Source organism: Cervus elaphus, chromosome 17 (assembly GCF_910594005.1).
Source record: "Cervus elaphus chromosome 17, mCerEla1.1, whole genome shotgun sequence".
In the NCBI taxonomy this organism is placed as follows: Eukaryota; Metazoa; Chordata; class Mammalia; order Artiodactyla; family Cervidae; genus Cervus; species Cervus elaphus.
Window position 1 is genome coordinate 56,370,970 of NC_057831.1, and position 15,269 is coordinate 56,386,238.

Here is a 15,269-nt window from a genome sequence, read left to right on the forward strand (position 1 = left end):
GAACTTAAATTGGCAGGGTGACAGTATACAGACTTGACATACTCCTTTCCCAATTTGGAACCAGTCTGTTCCGTGCCCAGTGCTAACTGTTGCTTCTTGTTCTGCTTACAGGTTTCTCGGGAGGCAGGTAATGTGGTCTCATATTCCCATCTCATTAAGAATATTCCACAGTTTGTTCTTTTGTCCTTTATACTGTGTGATCCACACAGTCAAAGGTTTTAGCATAGTCAGTGAAGCAGAAGTAGATGTTTTTTTTGGAATTCCCTTGCTTTCTCTATGATCCAATGTATGTTGGCAATTTGATCTCTGATTCCTCTTCCTTTTCTAAATCCAGCTTGTACATCTGGATGTTCTTGCTTTACATACTGTTGAATCCTAGCTTGAAGGGTTTTGAGTATCCTCTTGCTAGCATGTGAAATGAGTGCAATTGTACAGTAGTTTGAACATTCTTTGGCATTGCCTTTCTTTGGGATTGGGAGGAAAACTGACCTTTTCCAGTCCCGTGGCCACTGCTGAGTTTTCCAACTTTGCTGGCATAATAAGTGCAGCACTTTAACAGCATCATCCTTTAGGATTTGAAGTAACTCAGCTGTAATTCCATCACCTCCACTAGCTTTGTTGTAGTAATGCTTCCAATAACGCCCACTTGACTTCACACTCCAGGGATATCTGACTCTGCACACCATCGTGGTTATCTGGATCATTATGATACTACATCTGCATAATGGTAACACAGTGAAGTTTGAGTTTTAATTGAAGTATAATTGAAGATATTTTTAAAAGTTTTTTCCTGGTTAAACAAATACCACATGTTGGTTATAAAAAAATTAGATAGTGTGGTTTTTCTAAAATTTCTACAAGTTTGGGTGTCACTTAATTACTCAGCCTCCCAGCCCCTTAGCCTTCCTTCCCTTCCTAAGCTTTCAAGAGATGGCAGCAGTCAGAGGAGCATCTTGTCTGTGAAGTTCAGTTCAGTTCAGTTCAGTTCAGTTCAGTTGCTCAGTCATGTCCAACTCTTTGTGACCCCATGGACTATAGCACGCCAGGCCTCCCTGTCCATCATCAACTCCCGGAGCTTACTCAAACTCATGTCCATTGAGTCAGTGATGCCATCCAACCATCTCATCCTCTGTCGTTCCCTTCTTCTCCCACCTTCAGTCTTTCTCAGCATCAGGGTCTTTTCCAAGGAGTCAGTTCTTCACATCAGGTGGCCAAAGTTTTGGAGCTTCAGCTTCAACATCAGTCCTTCCAATGAACACCCAGGACTGATCTCCTTTAGGATGGACTGGTTGGATGTCCTTGCAGTCCAATGGACTCTCAAGAGTCTTCTCCAGCACCACAGTTCAAAAGCATCAATTCTTCAACGCTCAGCTTTCTTTATAGTCCAACTCTCACATCCATACATGACTACTGGAAAAACCATAGCTTTGACTAGATGGACCTTTGTTGGCAAACTAATGTCTCTGCTTTTTAATATGCTGTCTAGGATGGTCATACTTTTCTTCCAAGGAGCAAGTATCTTAAATTCACGGCTGCAGTCACCATCTGCAGTGATTTTGGAGCTCCCAAAAATAAAGTCTCTCACTGTTTCCATTATTTCCCCATCTATTTGCCATGAAGTGATGGGATCAGATAACATGATTTTAGTTTTCTGAATGTTGGTGCAGGCCAGGGAAGCCTGGCATGCTGCAGTCCATGGGGTCGCAAAGAGTCAGACACAACTGAGAGACTGAGCAACTAAGTGTACTTCATCTCATTTATCTTTACAGGAGTGACTCAACGAAATAGCGGTAATTCCTATTTAAAAAATAATTCAGGGTGCAAAAATCCTTTGCCCAGCACATCCTACTCTGCTGCCCTGGACAAAGTAACGAACCTGCTCAACCTTGGTCTTCTCCAGAATAAGATTTGGTGCTAGGGAGTGTGTGTTTATGGGTCAGGGGAGAGCAGACTTATTCGAGGTACATACTGACTTACCAGTGTCTCTGGGACTAAGAACTCTTTCCCAATGAACTGAACAACTGAGATGAAATGGGCAAACTTATTGAAAGGTGCAATTTATCAAAACTGAAATAAGGAAAAAAAAAAGTCTGAATGTTCCTATATCTGTTAAAGAGATAAAATTTGTATTAAAAATCTTTCACACAAAGAAAACTCTAGGTCCAAACAGCTCCACTGGATTCTATCAAATATTTGAGGCCCCTAATTGATACATCCTTAGAAAACAATGTGTCATTCATCACAGCAAGTTCCGCAGTGTGGTAAACAGTAGAGAAAGGCAGGGGGTTTAGGCCCACTAGGCCTTCTGCTTGGGCCTTGGATGTTGAGCCCAGTCCTCTCATTCAAAAAAAACCCTGCCTCAGATTCATGTTGATATATGGCAGAAACTAATATAAAATTGTAAAGCAATTATCTGTCAAGTAATAAATAAAAATGTTGTTTTAAATGATATTATTGAAGAAACATAAAAAAACCTACCTCAGCGTGTTGTCAACATTAAATGTTACTAAGTGTAAGTACTGAAGACTTGCAGGATTTGTTTATTGTTGTCGTAAAGAAGACAAGCTTAGCGGCTCCGCAGAAGCCTGTATATTGGCCCCTGCCTAGCTCTGTCTCCTACCCGCTTTCCCCATAGCTCACAGTCCAGATGGGGGATGTGCTGTGGACGGGTGTGGGGCTGAGAGCATCGCCCCTGTGGTCTGAGTAGGAGTGAGTGGTTTGGTGGGAGTGAGGCTGTCAGTTTTAGTCCTTCTTAGAACGCTTACATTTCCTCTCCTTTATTGATCCCCCCACCTCCAGTTTGGTGACTCAGGTAGAGTTCTTCCTAGTGGACCTGTAGGCTGAAAAAGGAAGGACGTAGTAACTATCTTCATATATTTGAGAAGATGCCCTGTGAAAAAGGTAGATTTATTCTGTTCAGCCCCAGGCAGCAGAAACGTGAGGAAGGGTAGATGTTATCAATACTCAATGGAGGTTTGGCTCCAAGAAGGAACTATCCTCCGAGAGCCTCTCCTAGTTTAGGTGAAGTTTTGTTGAGATCTAATCCTTCCAGGCACCAGGAATTCTAACACGCAGTCCTTGCCTTTGACATGGTTACAGTTAATAGAGGGTAGCCATGGAGATAGATAGGATTGGACAGGTGTAGTATATTTTAGCAGAAGAGCCAACAAAATCCATCGGGGATGAAGGAATAAGAGGAATCAGGGATGCCTCCTGGGTATATAGCTTTTTCTGTGATAAGAAAGCTGGGGTGGGGCGGGAACTGGTCTTCACCTTGGACCTGTTAAGCTGGCTGCAGCTGCTGGCTACAGGCGTCTCAGTGGTGGTGATAAGCCGGCAGCCTTGCTGTGAGACAGGAGATGCATAGCCATAACTCACTAACGTGCTCTTCAATTGTCTGTTCTAGCCTCTGAGAATGATTTGCTGAACAAGCGCCTAAAGCTTGATTATGAAGAAATCACTCCTTGTCTTAAAGAAGTGACTACAGTGTGGGAAAAGATACTTAGCACTCCAGGAAGGTCAAAAATTAAGTTTGACATGGAGAAAATGCACTCGGCTGTTGGCCAAGGTAAGCCTAACTGGGAATCAGTCCAGTTGGCCTCACCCCTCATTGATGACTAGGGAGAAGTATGGAATAAAAAAAAAAATTTTAGGTTCAATTTCAGCGGTGATCTCTCTCCTGTTTATCATGTCTTTACCCGATTTGTTTCCAGATGTCTTCGTCTCAATTTCTCTTAAATTACGATTTCTCTTAAATTAAGGAAACAGGAAGAAGAAAAAGGTACAGCTAAGGGCCTAGTTGCCTACAAGCTGCCTAACAACGTGACGATACACAGAGTTACATAGTAAACTGACAGCAAGCTGTGTGCCCTCCGTCTGGGTGCTCTCCGCAGGTCAGAGTCCAGCCCAGACTTCAGGCAGGTAGACTCGGGTTTGGATCCCGCTTCTACCAGTTGCTCTGCAGTGTTCTTAGGCAAATGGCTTAACGTCTCTGGCCTCACTGTACACGTGTGTGAGATGTGGGTGACAGCCGTGGCCGTTGTGAGGAGCCGCTGCAGGTGTGTGCTCTGCTGAGAGGCCGGGGGGTGTGGGCAGCCTGTGTTCAGTGTGATCTGCTGCGTGGGTGCTGGTCTGGACAGTTGCTGATCCAAGGTGAGTGCAGAACCTGAGACTCAGCATCTAGAAACTTCCCCCGTGATTTGACAGTGATCCTAGTGGAAGAAAGTGGTCTTGTATATTTTGTCAGTCTTATTTTTTTCCCATTGCTAATTCACTGTCTTTTATCAAAGTGTCAGTCTGTAAGGATTGGAACATTTAAAAAGAAAAAACTGGCCCTTCATTGGAACATTTCAAAAGAAAAAACTGGAGGTAGTTTGACTTTGATTTTAGAGCTTATTGATTGTTTTTCAGTGATTGTTAGTGTTCAAGTAACACAAAACTATTTATTTTTAAATGTGTGTTAATGTCTACTGGCAAGATGGGAAGTTTCTGGAGTCTAATCTAGTTCTAGCGCTCCTGAAGTCTTGTCAGTCTGGGCGTGAATAACCAGGTGTTTAGAATAAGGGTGGTAAATCTTATCTTCTGATTGTGTGAGCAGCTCAGTAAACCAAGTTGCACATGCATTATTTACTCTGTGAGTAAATGGAGCAAAGCAGCTTTTCTACGATGGTCTCTCTATTAGGTATTATCTAACCTTTATCTGAGTTTTGACAGCTTAAGTTTTAGTAATAATATATGAGTTAGCACTAGTTAAAACTTTCCCCTCTATATGGTTAAGGAGACGTGGACCTAGAGATGTCGAGTTACGGGCTCAGGACCACAGAGCAGGTGGCATCCCAGGCTGCTGGAGTTCTAGCCGCCACTGATGCCGCCCAAGGTTGAGCTAGGCCTCGGCCGTGCTGTTCTCAGAGACCAGAAGTGTGGGTGCTGAGGACTCGGGTCCTATATCGGCCACAGTGGCCTGTGGCGGTTGTCCTCATCTTTCTGGCCTCTGGTTCCAGAATGAGAGGTGTGGACCCGGCAGAGGACCTCACAGCTTTCTTCCAGGTCTTATATTCTTTGTGCAGTGATGGCTGCTGGAGGCTTACCATTGCACCAACTGGCCCCAGATTGCCATTTTGAAAAAAGAAAGCAGAAAAAAGAATGAGTCCTGTCTTTCCCTTTTCACTGTTGACTAGATGATAGTCTTCAGGTAGCTCTACTTTTGCATAGGTAAATTGCGTGGTTCTGTGACAGCCGTCCAGATGTTTGAGCTTCTTAGGAGCCTGGCACCTGGACATATAGTGGTTTTCATCATGCATTTACAAGAGGAATCAAATGAAGTACTCTAGGTACTTGGTCAGGAAGTGCCCCTGGAGAAGGGCATGGCAACCCACTCCAGTATTCTTGCCTGGAAAATTCCATGGACAGAGGAACCTGGTGTGCTACAGTCCATGGGGTCACAAAGAGTCAGACATGACTGAACTCAGCACAGTATCTGGAACCTACATGACGAAGCTGACAATAGAGGATTGGACAGTTTATACTGAGGTGAGCTGCCACATCACTTCCTGTGCCAGGAACTTTGTGTCACTAATTGTAAAAGGATTATTACTATTCCTTTTACTAATTATAAAAGGAAATTGTTATTTGTCAGTTATTCAGCTGGTTTCAACATGTAAGATCTAATACCTCCAAACAGATGACCACAGTCCATCTCTTAACTCAGAATGATCATAAAAAGAGATCAAATCGGAACTTCACTTTGAATCTTTGAGGTAGAGGCCAAGTCACTTACAAACCCTTGAAATAAAGACATGCCCTGTGCGGGTAACAAGGCCTCTCTTCTTGAGGATCTAAAGACCCCTAAGTGGCAGAAGTAAAGAGATTTATAAACATCCCAAGTTAAAGTCGGATCAGGATGGTGGGATTTTAGGGTGTCAACTTGGTACGAGGAAGAATTATAGGGAATTTTAAACTCAAAGTTTACTTTGGCTTTAAATGATTTCTCTAAAGGTGGCAAGGTAGAGTTTTATAACCTGGACCATACTTTTCTATGAGTGGCATTGCAGAGAGGCAAAGAGGCTTCCTGAGCAGCTGGCAATGTGAGATAGGTCTATCTCTTCTTACCTTTGCCCCAGCACTGCCGTGTATAGAAACCCATTCTAGAAGTCAATCAGTAAAAATATACTGCAGTGGGAAGGGTGTTGACTGTGGGATCATTTAATGACCGAAAAACCCCACCACATGGCCACACCCACATCATATTCCTTGAAAATAGCACAGTAGATTTGTATTAACTGATGCAAAAGATGTCTGTGGGAAGTTGTTGAGTAAGAGAGGGCAGCGTGGCCTCATGTACTGGTCGGTAACTCCATCACTGTACGTGACGTGTCTGCAGACACCCGAGTTGTAGGGAGGAGGCATCTATCCGGGTTCCCCAGCATGGTCTTGCTTTTCCGCCTGTGCAAGTACAATAATTAGTAGCCTTCCTCCCCTTCACTGTCAGAAGCTTCCTGCTTTGGGTGGTGAATTGTATGTTACCTCTAGTAAGGGGTGGTTTTTCACTTTCTTCTTTATATCTCTCTATTTTCAGAAGATTGTCCCCCTCCCCCATTTAAATAATGAGCAGCAAAGGCAGTCAAAATTGAAGAGTATTTATGTGTGGAGGGAGGGAGGCTTCCTGCCCGCAGGCCCCGGTCCACTGCCAGGGTTCTCTCTGGGGTCAGGAGTGGAGGCAAAACCGAGCTGGGGCAGGGTGTTGAAGCTCATTCTTAGCGAAAACATTGGCACCAGTTTGCGTGACCCTTTCTAAGTCATACAACGTAAGCTTCCCCTTAAACGCCGAGTATGTGGCACCGTCAGTGACAGCCAATACTTGTTTCCTCCCCAAGTAAAAGTTTGATAAGATAATGGGAATGATTTAGTAATAAGGGGAAATTGGTCCTCTCATAACTTGGGATATTTCCCAGTTTGACAGGAATATTTTGTTGAAAGCCCCACTATGAATCATTTAACATGCTGACTATTTTTCAGCCTACATTTACTTCTAATACGGTCTGAAATACGAGGTTTATTTGTGTCTGTACTCACCTCTCCCCTTGAGAAACATCTGAGCAGGAAGAGTAGGGAGAAAAGAAACAGAATGATATAAACAGGCATTTTTATGCCTTTTATAAGAATAGGTTAGTTTTCTGTTGCTGCCATAACAAGTGATAACAAAATTGGTGGCTAAAGCAACAGAAGGTCTTCTCTCAGGGTTGGAACGCAGATGTCTGGAGGCAGGGTGCGGGCAGGCTGCACTCGGCCTCTTCGGGCCCCTGGTGGCCGTCAGCATCGCTTGTCTGTGGCCACAACACTTTGTCTCCATGGACATGGCACTTTCTCTTCTTGTCTTCTAAAGATATTGTCATTGGATATAGGGACCACCTAGACAATGATCACCCAGGATGATCTCATTTCAAGGTCTCTGCCTAACTTAATTATAGCTGCAAAGACCCTCTTCCCGAATCAGGTAACACTCATAGCTCCTGGTGATCAGGATGTGGACATACCTTTTTGGAGGTCACCATTCAACCTACTTCACAGGGTCATCCAGTAAACTCTTGAGATAAACATTCACAGGGTAGGATGTGGTCACAATGAGTGTGGTCATGTTTTTCTCCCACTGTGTAAAACCAAATCACTGACTATACTATAAGTGTTCGCAGGGTACAGCTGAGCAGCGCTTTCTAAAGAGTTCCTGTGGGTCTGTCATAAGTGAAATTGACTCTCTGGTTCCGATCCGCAAATGATGATTTTATTATTAATTGCCAGGTAGGAACATAAAAAATTCTCCCCCATTATCCTTGTGAGTAGCAGCCTGTCCAGCAGTGAGAACTTCAAGAGGACACGGTGGTCACTGTCCCTGGGCTGCCACCACCCCCCTGGGGCATCTCTGCTCAGAAGGGGTCCTCCACTCCCTCCTCCCCGCCACGTGGAATATCATCGAGTTCCCCACAGCAGGTTGTGGGGATGACGTGAAGGGTGTGGAGCAGTGACAGCGCCTGGTCACCTCCTGGGGAGGATTAGCTGCCGCTCTTTCCTGGAGTAGCACCTGCTCTGAGAGACGGCTGGGGGGACTGGCCAGTAGCCTTCCTGGGTAGGTGCCCAAGGGGCAGGGAAGGGCACGCGGTCCTCACATGCTTTTTCTGGATGGAAAGATTAATCCCTGAGTCAGAGGCTCCCTTTCTTTGAAGAGTGCTCCTCTCAGGAACGAGAAAGGTTCGGTGTCTTATCCTGCTATTTTCTTGGTCTTCCCATTTCCACATCTGGGCCTTGAAACAGCGGAGTCAAGAACACAAGAATTTGATTCAAAACAGTCACTTTTTCTGATGAGCCCTCACTGACTTTAAGAGAACTTCTCTTAGATGACCTTTTAACAGCACGCTGAGTGTTAAGCTCAGTCACATCTGAAACATTAGGAAGAGGCTCCTAGGTGATCTTTCTTGCTTCCAGGTCCACACTGAATGCCCACCAGGGCACGTTCATGCAGACTGTGCCCTGTCTAGCATCTGACCGCTTCCTCCAGCCCACCCTTGCAGAAGGATGTCCAGTCAGTATTCCAGAATCTCAGCTTTGATTCAGCTACTCCTTCCCCCGCTTCAAAACATTGGGTCATTCCTTTCAGCTGCCGCATGAAGTGCAGCTTTCTTGCCCTCAGTTTGACCTCTAGTGAAGCCCTGTCTAGCCTGGCTGCCACCTATCTGCTCCTCCCACACATGCCCTGTGTCCTCAGAGGTCCAGACAACACTAGCAGTTCCTTTCCTCTGACTGGACTTCTCCCCTCTTTCGCTCTTGAGTCTTGGCACCAGTGAAGGAATCCAGGAAACCTTCATCTCCTTTGTCCAGACTCACCTGTTTTCTTCTGTCCCTTCTCTGAGATCACATTTTGCAGTGTCATTTCACATGCTCGCAGTTACTTCCTGAGGACATTGTTAATTGGTGCTAGTTAGGGATTCTCATGTCTTTTTTCATCAGTTTATTGCAGAGTCTGGCACAGCCCAAACAGAGTCCAAACATAGTACATACATGCTTGAGAGGTAGGAGGGTGTCGGGGACGTAAGGGAAGAATGGCAGGGGCTGTGGGGGAAGGAAGGGACCCGATAGGACAGAATTTTGGTTGCTTTGTTTCCATTTCTGTGCTGTTAACTCATAATGGAACGAGGAGCCGAGTCAGCAGAGTGAGACGCAGCTCGTTTTATCGCTCAGTCGTATTCTGTACATGAAGTCTGTCTTTTTCCCACCCCCCTCCTGAAGGTGTGCCGCGACACCACCGGGGTGAGATCTGGAAATTCTTGGCGGAGCAGTACCACCTGAAGCACCCGTTTCCCTGCAAACAGCAGCCCAAGGACACGCCCTACAAAGAGCTCTTGAAGCAGCTCACGTCCCAGCAGCACGCCATTCTCATCGACCTCGGTAAGCCTGCAGTCAGCTTGACATAGAGACGGAAGCCGCACTCACTCGGAAAATCTGGAGAGACCGTCCGAGTTATTGAGTGGTCTGCCTTTAAGTTTAGCGATCACGATTTACTGCTAAGATTTTCAAGTGAAAAAGCCCTGACGTCATCACACGTGTCCTCTCAGGTATAAAAGCCTTCCTCTGTGCCTGGTGGCTTGTTCGCTCCGCAGCGGGGCAGGCGGCCACCCTGCAGGCCCTGGTTTCCCCCGGGCTTCAGTTCAGTGACTCAGAGGCTGACAGGAGGGCTTACAGTCAACCGGACGCTCAGCCTGGGAACGCAAGTGTCAGAGCCGAGGCTGGTTTCGTTACAGGAGCTACCCTAGTCCCTGTGGTTTACAAACAGGATTTATTAGAAAAATTTAGAAAAAAAAATCTAGAAAGCAGTTTGTGAGAGCCCCACTTCACAGGGTCATCCAGTTAACTCTGAGATAAATGATCAGAGGGTAGGATGTGGTCACAGTAAGTGTGACCGTGTATTTACCAAATCAGTGACTGCACTGTAAGTATTTCCAGGAGACGGCTCAGCGGCGCACCCTTCCTGCCTCTGCCTCCCCGGGGCCTGCGTCCCGCAGGCAGCAGGGCTCCTGGGGACTCCTTGGGCTCCAGGCCCGGCTGCTCCTAGAACACGTGGTCCTGCTTCTGAAACATTTACTCTGCGTGCTGTCACCCCGGGGCTCCCCAGGCCGGCTCAGGGGCCCCATCGAGGCCCGACTCGCCGAGGTTCCTCAGCACAGCGGCCAGGGGGAGGCAGGACCTTTCCCTCCACTTGACACGAACCGAGCTGGGCAGCACCGAGGTTTCTGTATCCAGCCGCACTGCAGTTCATCAGGGTCGGCTTCATAAACGTCCCCCTTCAGGCCAGAGTCTGAGTGTCGTCTCTGCGGCTCTGTCCCCGAGGTGGCCTCCGCTCCTGCCTTCAGGCTGGGTCAGGGGCCTCTGCCTTCGTCCTGCCTTCTACTCTCTGCTCAGCAGACTTGCCACCTTTAGTGTTATCACAGTTACCATTATTATTAAAGTCAGTACTTGACTTTCCCGTGGACCGGATGTTGGGTGAAGTTACTTAAGCTGCTTCCTTCGGACCTCACAGTGCGATCGGGGCCACGTCCTTCCTCCTGTCCTTGCTTGGAGTCGAGGACACTGAAACGCGGGGAGGTGAGGTGACCTGCCCCACGAGGCGGAGCTGGTGCGCCGCGGAGCATGGGGGCCACAGGCTCCTAGCCCCGCTCTGCGCTCAGCCAGGTGGCAGGGCCTTCTTACTGCCTTTCTCCCCAGTAGGCTGCAGGCCTCCCTTGGTGGGCCGGACTGGGGCCACTGGCCATTGTACCCCACTCCTCGGACAGAGCCTGTCACATAGTAGATGCTCAGTTAAGTCTCTTGATGTTGACTGTGAGGCATGGTGCTGGCCTCCCAGTCTCCCGTGAGCCTCACCACAGCCTTGGGAAATTGGCCCTGAATCCTCTCTAAGAAATGAGGACAGTCTCCAAGGCGCAGAGAGGTCAAGTGTTGAGCACAGTCACACAGCTGCCTGCCAGGACCTAAACCCGCTCTGGCTCTGTGCTGCAGTGGGCCCCTGCATCCCTCAGGCCCTCTGCCCAGGAGCCCCACACGCTCCTAGGAGCCCCACGCTAGCTGGGCGGAGGGTGATGCTGACAGGCCATGATTGTAACTTGGGGACAGTGAGCATGCAAGGCCTGGGGCAGGAGCCCATTTGGCCCGCTGACCCCAAGGAAGCAGTTCTGTCAATTGGCAGTAACTGTGTTTGCTAACGTGATGAGTAACAGAAAATATGACATCACATTCCTATCACGTGAAATGAAAAAAAAGATAAATTTGGGGTAGGAGGTTGAAGGGGAGGAGGGAGTACAGACAGACGTCTCTGAGTCTCCACCCCGCCCCCGCCCCCGACTCGGGAAGGGAGGAGGAGCTGGCCTGATTCTTGGGTGTTCTTTTCCCTTAGTTCCTTTCAGTGAATATCCTTCTCCTTGTTCTGCGGATGCACAGTTACTTTTCTGCAGAGGGGAGAAAAGGCTGGATCAACATGAGGGCCGGGCTCTCTCCCCGGGGAGTGTGTTTGCACAGCCCCCCTTGACACCTCCCTTCCCAGGGCCCATGGCTGCCTTTCCTCTAGTTGGCAGGGGGTCTGCACAAGCCAGCCAGAATCGGTCTTTCCTCACTCCGGGGCAGGGCCAGGCTGCACGCTCACGTCCTCTCTCCTCCCTCCCTGCCCATCTCCCACCCTCTCCCTTTGCACCCCGGAAGACTAGCTGCACCCCGCCCCTGCTCCCTCTCCTGATGACAGTGTGGCCTCCTCTCTCCACCCCACTTCTTTCCCACGCAGCCCCCACCCCGAGTTTGGATGCCGCTCAGTACACCCCCAAGGCCCCAGAGAAGCTGTTTCCAACAGTGCATTTCCCTGGTAACGGTAATATCTGTGCGTCTCTCCAGGCTTCCTCCAGGGCCAGCCTCCGCTCTTCCCTTAGACCAGGAGAAGCAAAGTGTTGCCCCAGACCCAGTGGAGGCCCCGGTGTCCCGCTGCCCGGCCGGCTCTGCCTCTGCTGGGTCCAGGGAGGCCGCGCCTGGAGGTTCCTCCAGACTGCCCATTGCTCCCCCTCACTTCTCACAAGGTGGTATTTGCCAAGTCAGTTGTTTTGTCTACACTTTTTATTTTGTCTACAATGTGGCTTATTCAAGGTCCAAGAAAGGTGTGTGGAGCAGCAGAGCAAAAACAAATCATGTTTCAGTTTTTCTTAAAAAGTAACATCCATATCCTGGCCAAGAGAACAGAATGCTTGTTGGTTGAAAGTATTTTGGGTTTGCAAGGATTTTTGTTTTCTTATCTTTTTGCTTTATTTTCTGAAATTAGCTGTTAATCTAATCAGCCTTTGCAACATTTTTTTTTTCCTCTAAAGAGTGAGAATAATAGACTTTGTATTGAATGGTGACAGAAATTGAGATGGTTGGGTGGCATCATCGACTCAATGGACTTGAGTTTGAGCAAACTCTAGGAGATAGTGAAGGACAGGGAAGCCTGGTGTGCTGCAGTCCATGGGGTTGTTGTAGAATCCGGAGTTGCAAAACACTCCTCTTGAGGACGCTCAGGATAGTGGAGTACAGTTTATTACACCAGCGGGTCCAAGGGGAATCGATTCCCAACAAGGATTCGATGATTTTGGAGGACTTGGTTTTATACCCCCTGCTACTTGACTGGTTCAGTTCAATTGCTCAGTTGTGTCTGACTCTTTGCAACCCCATGGACTGCAGCACACTAGGCTTCCCTGTCCATCACCAACTCTGGAAGCTTGCTCAAACTCACATCCATCGAGTCGGTGATGCCATCCAACCATCTCATCCTCTGTTGTCCCCTTCTCCTCCCACCTTCAATCTTTCCCAGCATCAGGGTCTTTTCCAAGGAGTCAGTTCTTCGCATCAGGTGGCCAGAAGCTTCAGCTTCTGGAGCTTCAGCTTCAGCATCAGTCCTTCCAATGAATATTCAGGACTGATTTCCTTTAGGATGGACTGGTTGGATCTCCTTGCAATCCAAGGGACTCTCAAGAGCCATTTCCAACACCACGGTTCAAAAGCATCAGTTCTTTGGCACTCAGCTTTCTTTATAGTCCAGCTCTCACATCCTTATATGACTGCTGGAAAAACCATAGCTTTGACTAGATGAACCTTTGTTGGCAAAGTAATGTCTCTGCTTTTTAATATGCTGTCTAGGTGGGTCATAGCTTTTCTTCCAAGGAGCAAGGGTCTTTTCATTTCATGGCTGCAGTCACCATCTGCAGTGATTGTGGAGCCCCCCAAAATAAAGGCTCTCACTGTTCCCACTGTTTCCCCGTCTGTTTGCCATGAAGTGGTGGGACCGGATCTTCGTTTTTGCGTGTTGAGCTCTCAGCCACAGCATGACTGGTTACACGTTAGTAATTAGTTTTACGACGCGCAGGTGTGGGTGCTGCCGTTAATCTGAGACAGCCTGACCTTAACCTCCCACTTCTGTTAGCCATCTGTGAGGGGGGAGTCTAATCCCTCTTGGCCCTCTTCCCAGGGGCCCCAACATGTCCCCCTCTTGATGCTCATCTTATCTTTGAGGATGGGCGTCGGTCATGGGTCATTATTGTGCACAGGGACAGTGTAGCGCTAGCAAAGCTGTCAGTCTAGAGGTCACACACTGAGTTACACGTTGCAGAATTCAAGGCCTAAAATTTAAATAGAGTGATTAACAGAATAATCACAAAAAGATTTTTCCACCAATCACCTTTGATCCAAGAAAATACTGATGACCAAAAAGGAAGATTACCATTAGACATAGCTTTTACCTCAGATGTCACCTCAGGGCCTTGATTAATTAGGTTAGAGTCCAGACTACACCAAGAAAGAATCGACAGGTTGTGAGTTACCAGAGGAAGAAACGTTTCTCATTGTTGTCTCAAGAACGACCAGAGGGGGCTAAAGTCCCCTGTGTGCAAGGGAGACACCCGCCAAGGAAGTCCATCCATCACCAACAAAGGCGTGGCCCCACGAAGCCAACAGTTAAAAGTATTATAGACGTTTCCATACGAGTGGGCCCAGGACAGGAACACATTATCCTGAGTTTGTAGCCCTGGTAGGGTCGTCATGCCGAACAGGAGAGCGTCTGCTGCTTCCAAGGCTTTACCCATGCTGAATCTCTTGGTGAGTATGGGTGTACATTAGTGCCAAGAGAGAATGGAATTCTCTCCTGAACAGAGGGGGTGATGTCATGGATCACCTTCCCTAACTGTTCCAGGTGCTGAGACATCTCCATCCTTCCTTTTTGTAATAAATTTCCCTTTACTTCCCAAATAACTGGGGGAGGCCTCCCGAATATTATCTCATAGGGAGATACCCATGTGACCCGGGGGTCATTCTGACTCTCATTAACACCAATGGCAGCATGTCCATCCAGAGGGTGCCAGTTTCTTGCATCCATTTTGCCGAAGTCACCTTGCTGGTCCGGTTCATTCTCTCAACCATTCCTGAGCTTTGCGGCCTCTACACCGTGTGTAGTTTCTTTGCAAACCAGTTGGAGCACCTCAGCCACAAATGCTGGTCCATTATGTGATCCTATACTCAGAGGGAACCCAAACCTAGGAATGATGTCTCTCAGCAAACATCAGGCCACTTCCTTTGCTTTCTCAGTCTTGGTGGGGTGAGCTTCCACCCATCTCGTAAAAGTACATACCATTACCAGCAAATATTTGTATCCTCAGCATGGGTTTACCTCAGTGAAGTCCATTTCTGGATATTCAAATGGAGGGGTCCCCTTTAATTGTATTCCGGGAGGCACGGTCTCCTTGGGAGCCGGGTTATTTTTGGCATAGGTTATGCATCGGAGGCTTACATGTGCACACAGGCTGTTAGACGTGGTATGACAAGATAGCGGTCTAAAATCTTGCAAGTCGTCATTTTTCCAAGATGGATGGATTGATGGAAATCGTAGCCAATTGAAATGCCAGCCTAGAGGGGTGGAAACGTCTCCCGTCTGAGGCTTTCCACCATCCGTCCTCCCAAGCGTTCCTTGCTCAGTTTGTGCGCAGGTGGTTTCTTCCTGGCCGTAGACTGGGGCCGCCTGGGCGATTAGCAGGTGTCACCGTAAGCTTGGTTGCTGTATTGTCCTGGGCGGCCGCTTGCTTTGCCGTTCGATCGGCCAGACAGTTCCCTTTTGCCTGAGGTGTGTCCACCCTTTGGTGGCCCCTACGGTGTATTACCGCCCCTGCAGCGGATTCCCACATTCCCACACTGCTTCCAACAGAAGCAGAATTTCCTCTCTATTT

General features: G+C 47.9%; 1 protein-coding gene across 6 annotated transcripts in view; it reads left to right on the plus strand.

Annotated features, from left to right (window-relative positions):
* Nucleotides 1-15,269, plus strand: part of TBC1D1 (TBC1 domain family member 1) — a 224,136-nt gene that overhangs the window by 180,816 nt on the left and 28,051 nt on the right. For all 6 annotated transcript variants that reach the window (XM_043870715.1, XM_043870716.1, XM_043870717.1 and 3 more), the window contains 2 exons: nt 3,407-3,568; nt 9,277-9,435. In XM_043870715.1, the coding sequence (XP_043726650.1) occupies nt 3,407-3,568; nt 9,277-9,435 (321 nt within the window). The remainder of the gene's footprint in view (nt 1-3,406; nt 3,569-9,276; nt 9,436-15,269) is intronic.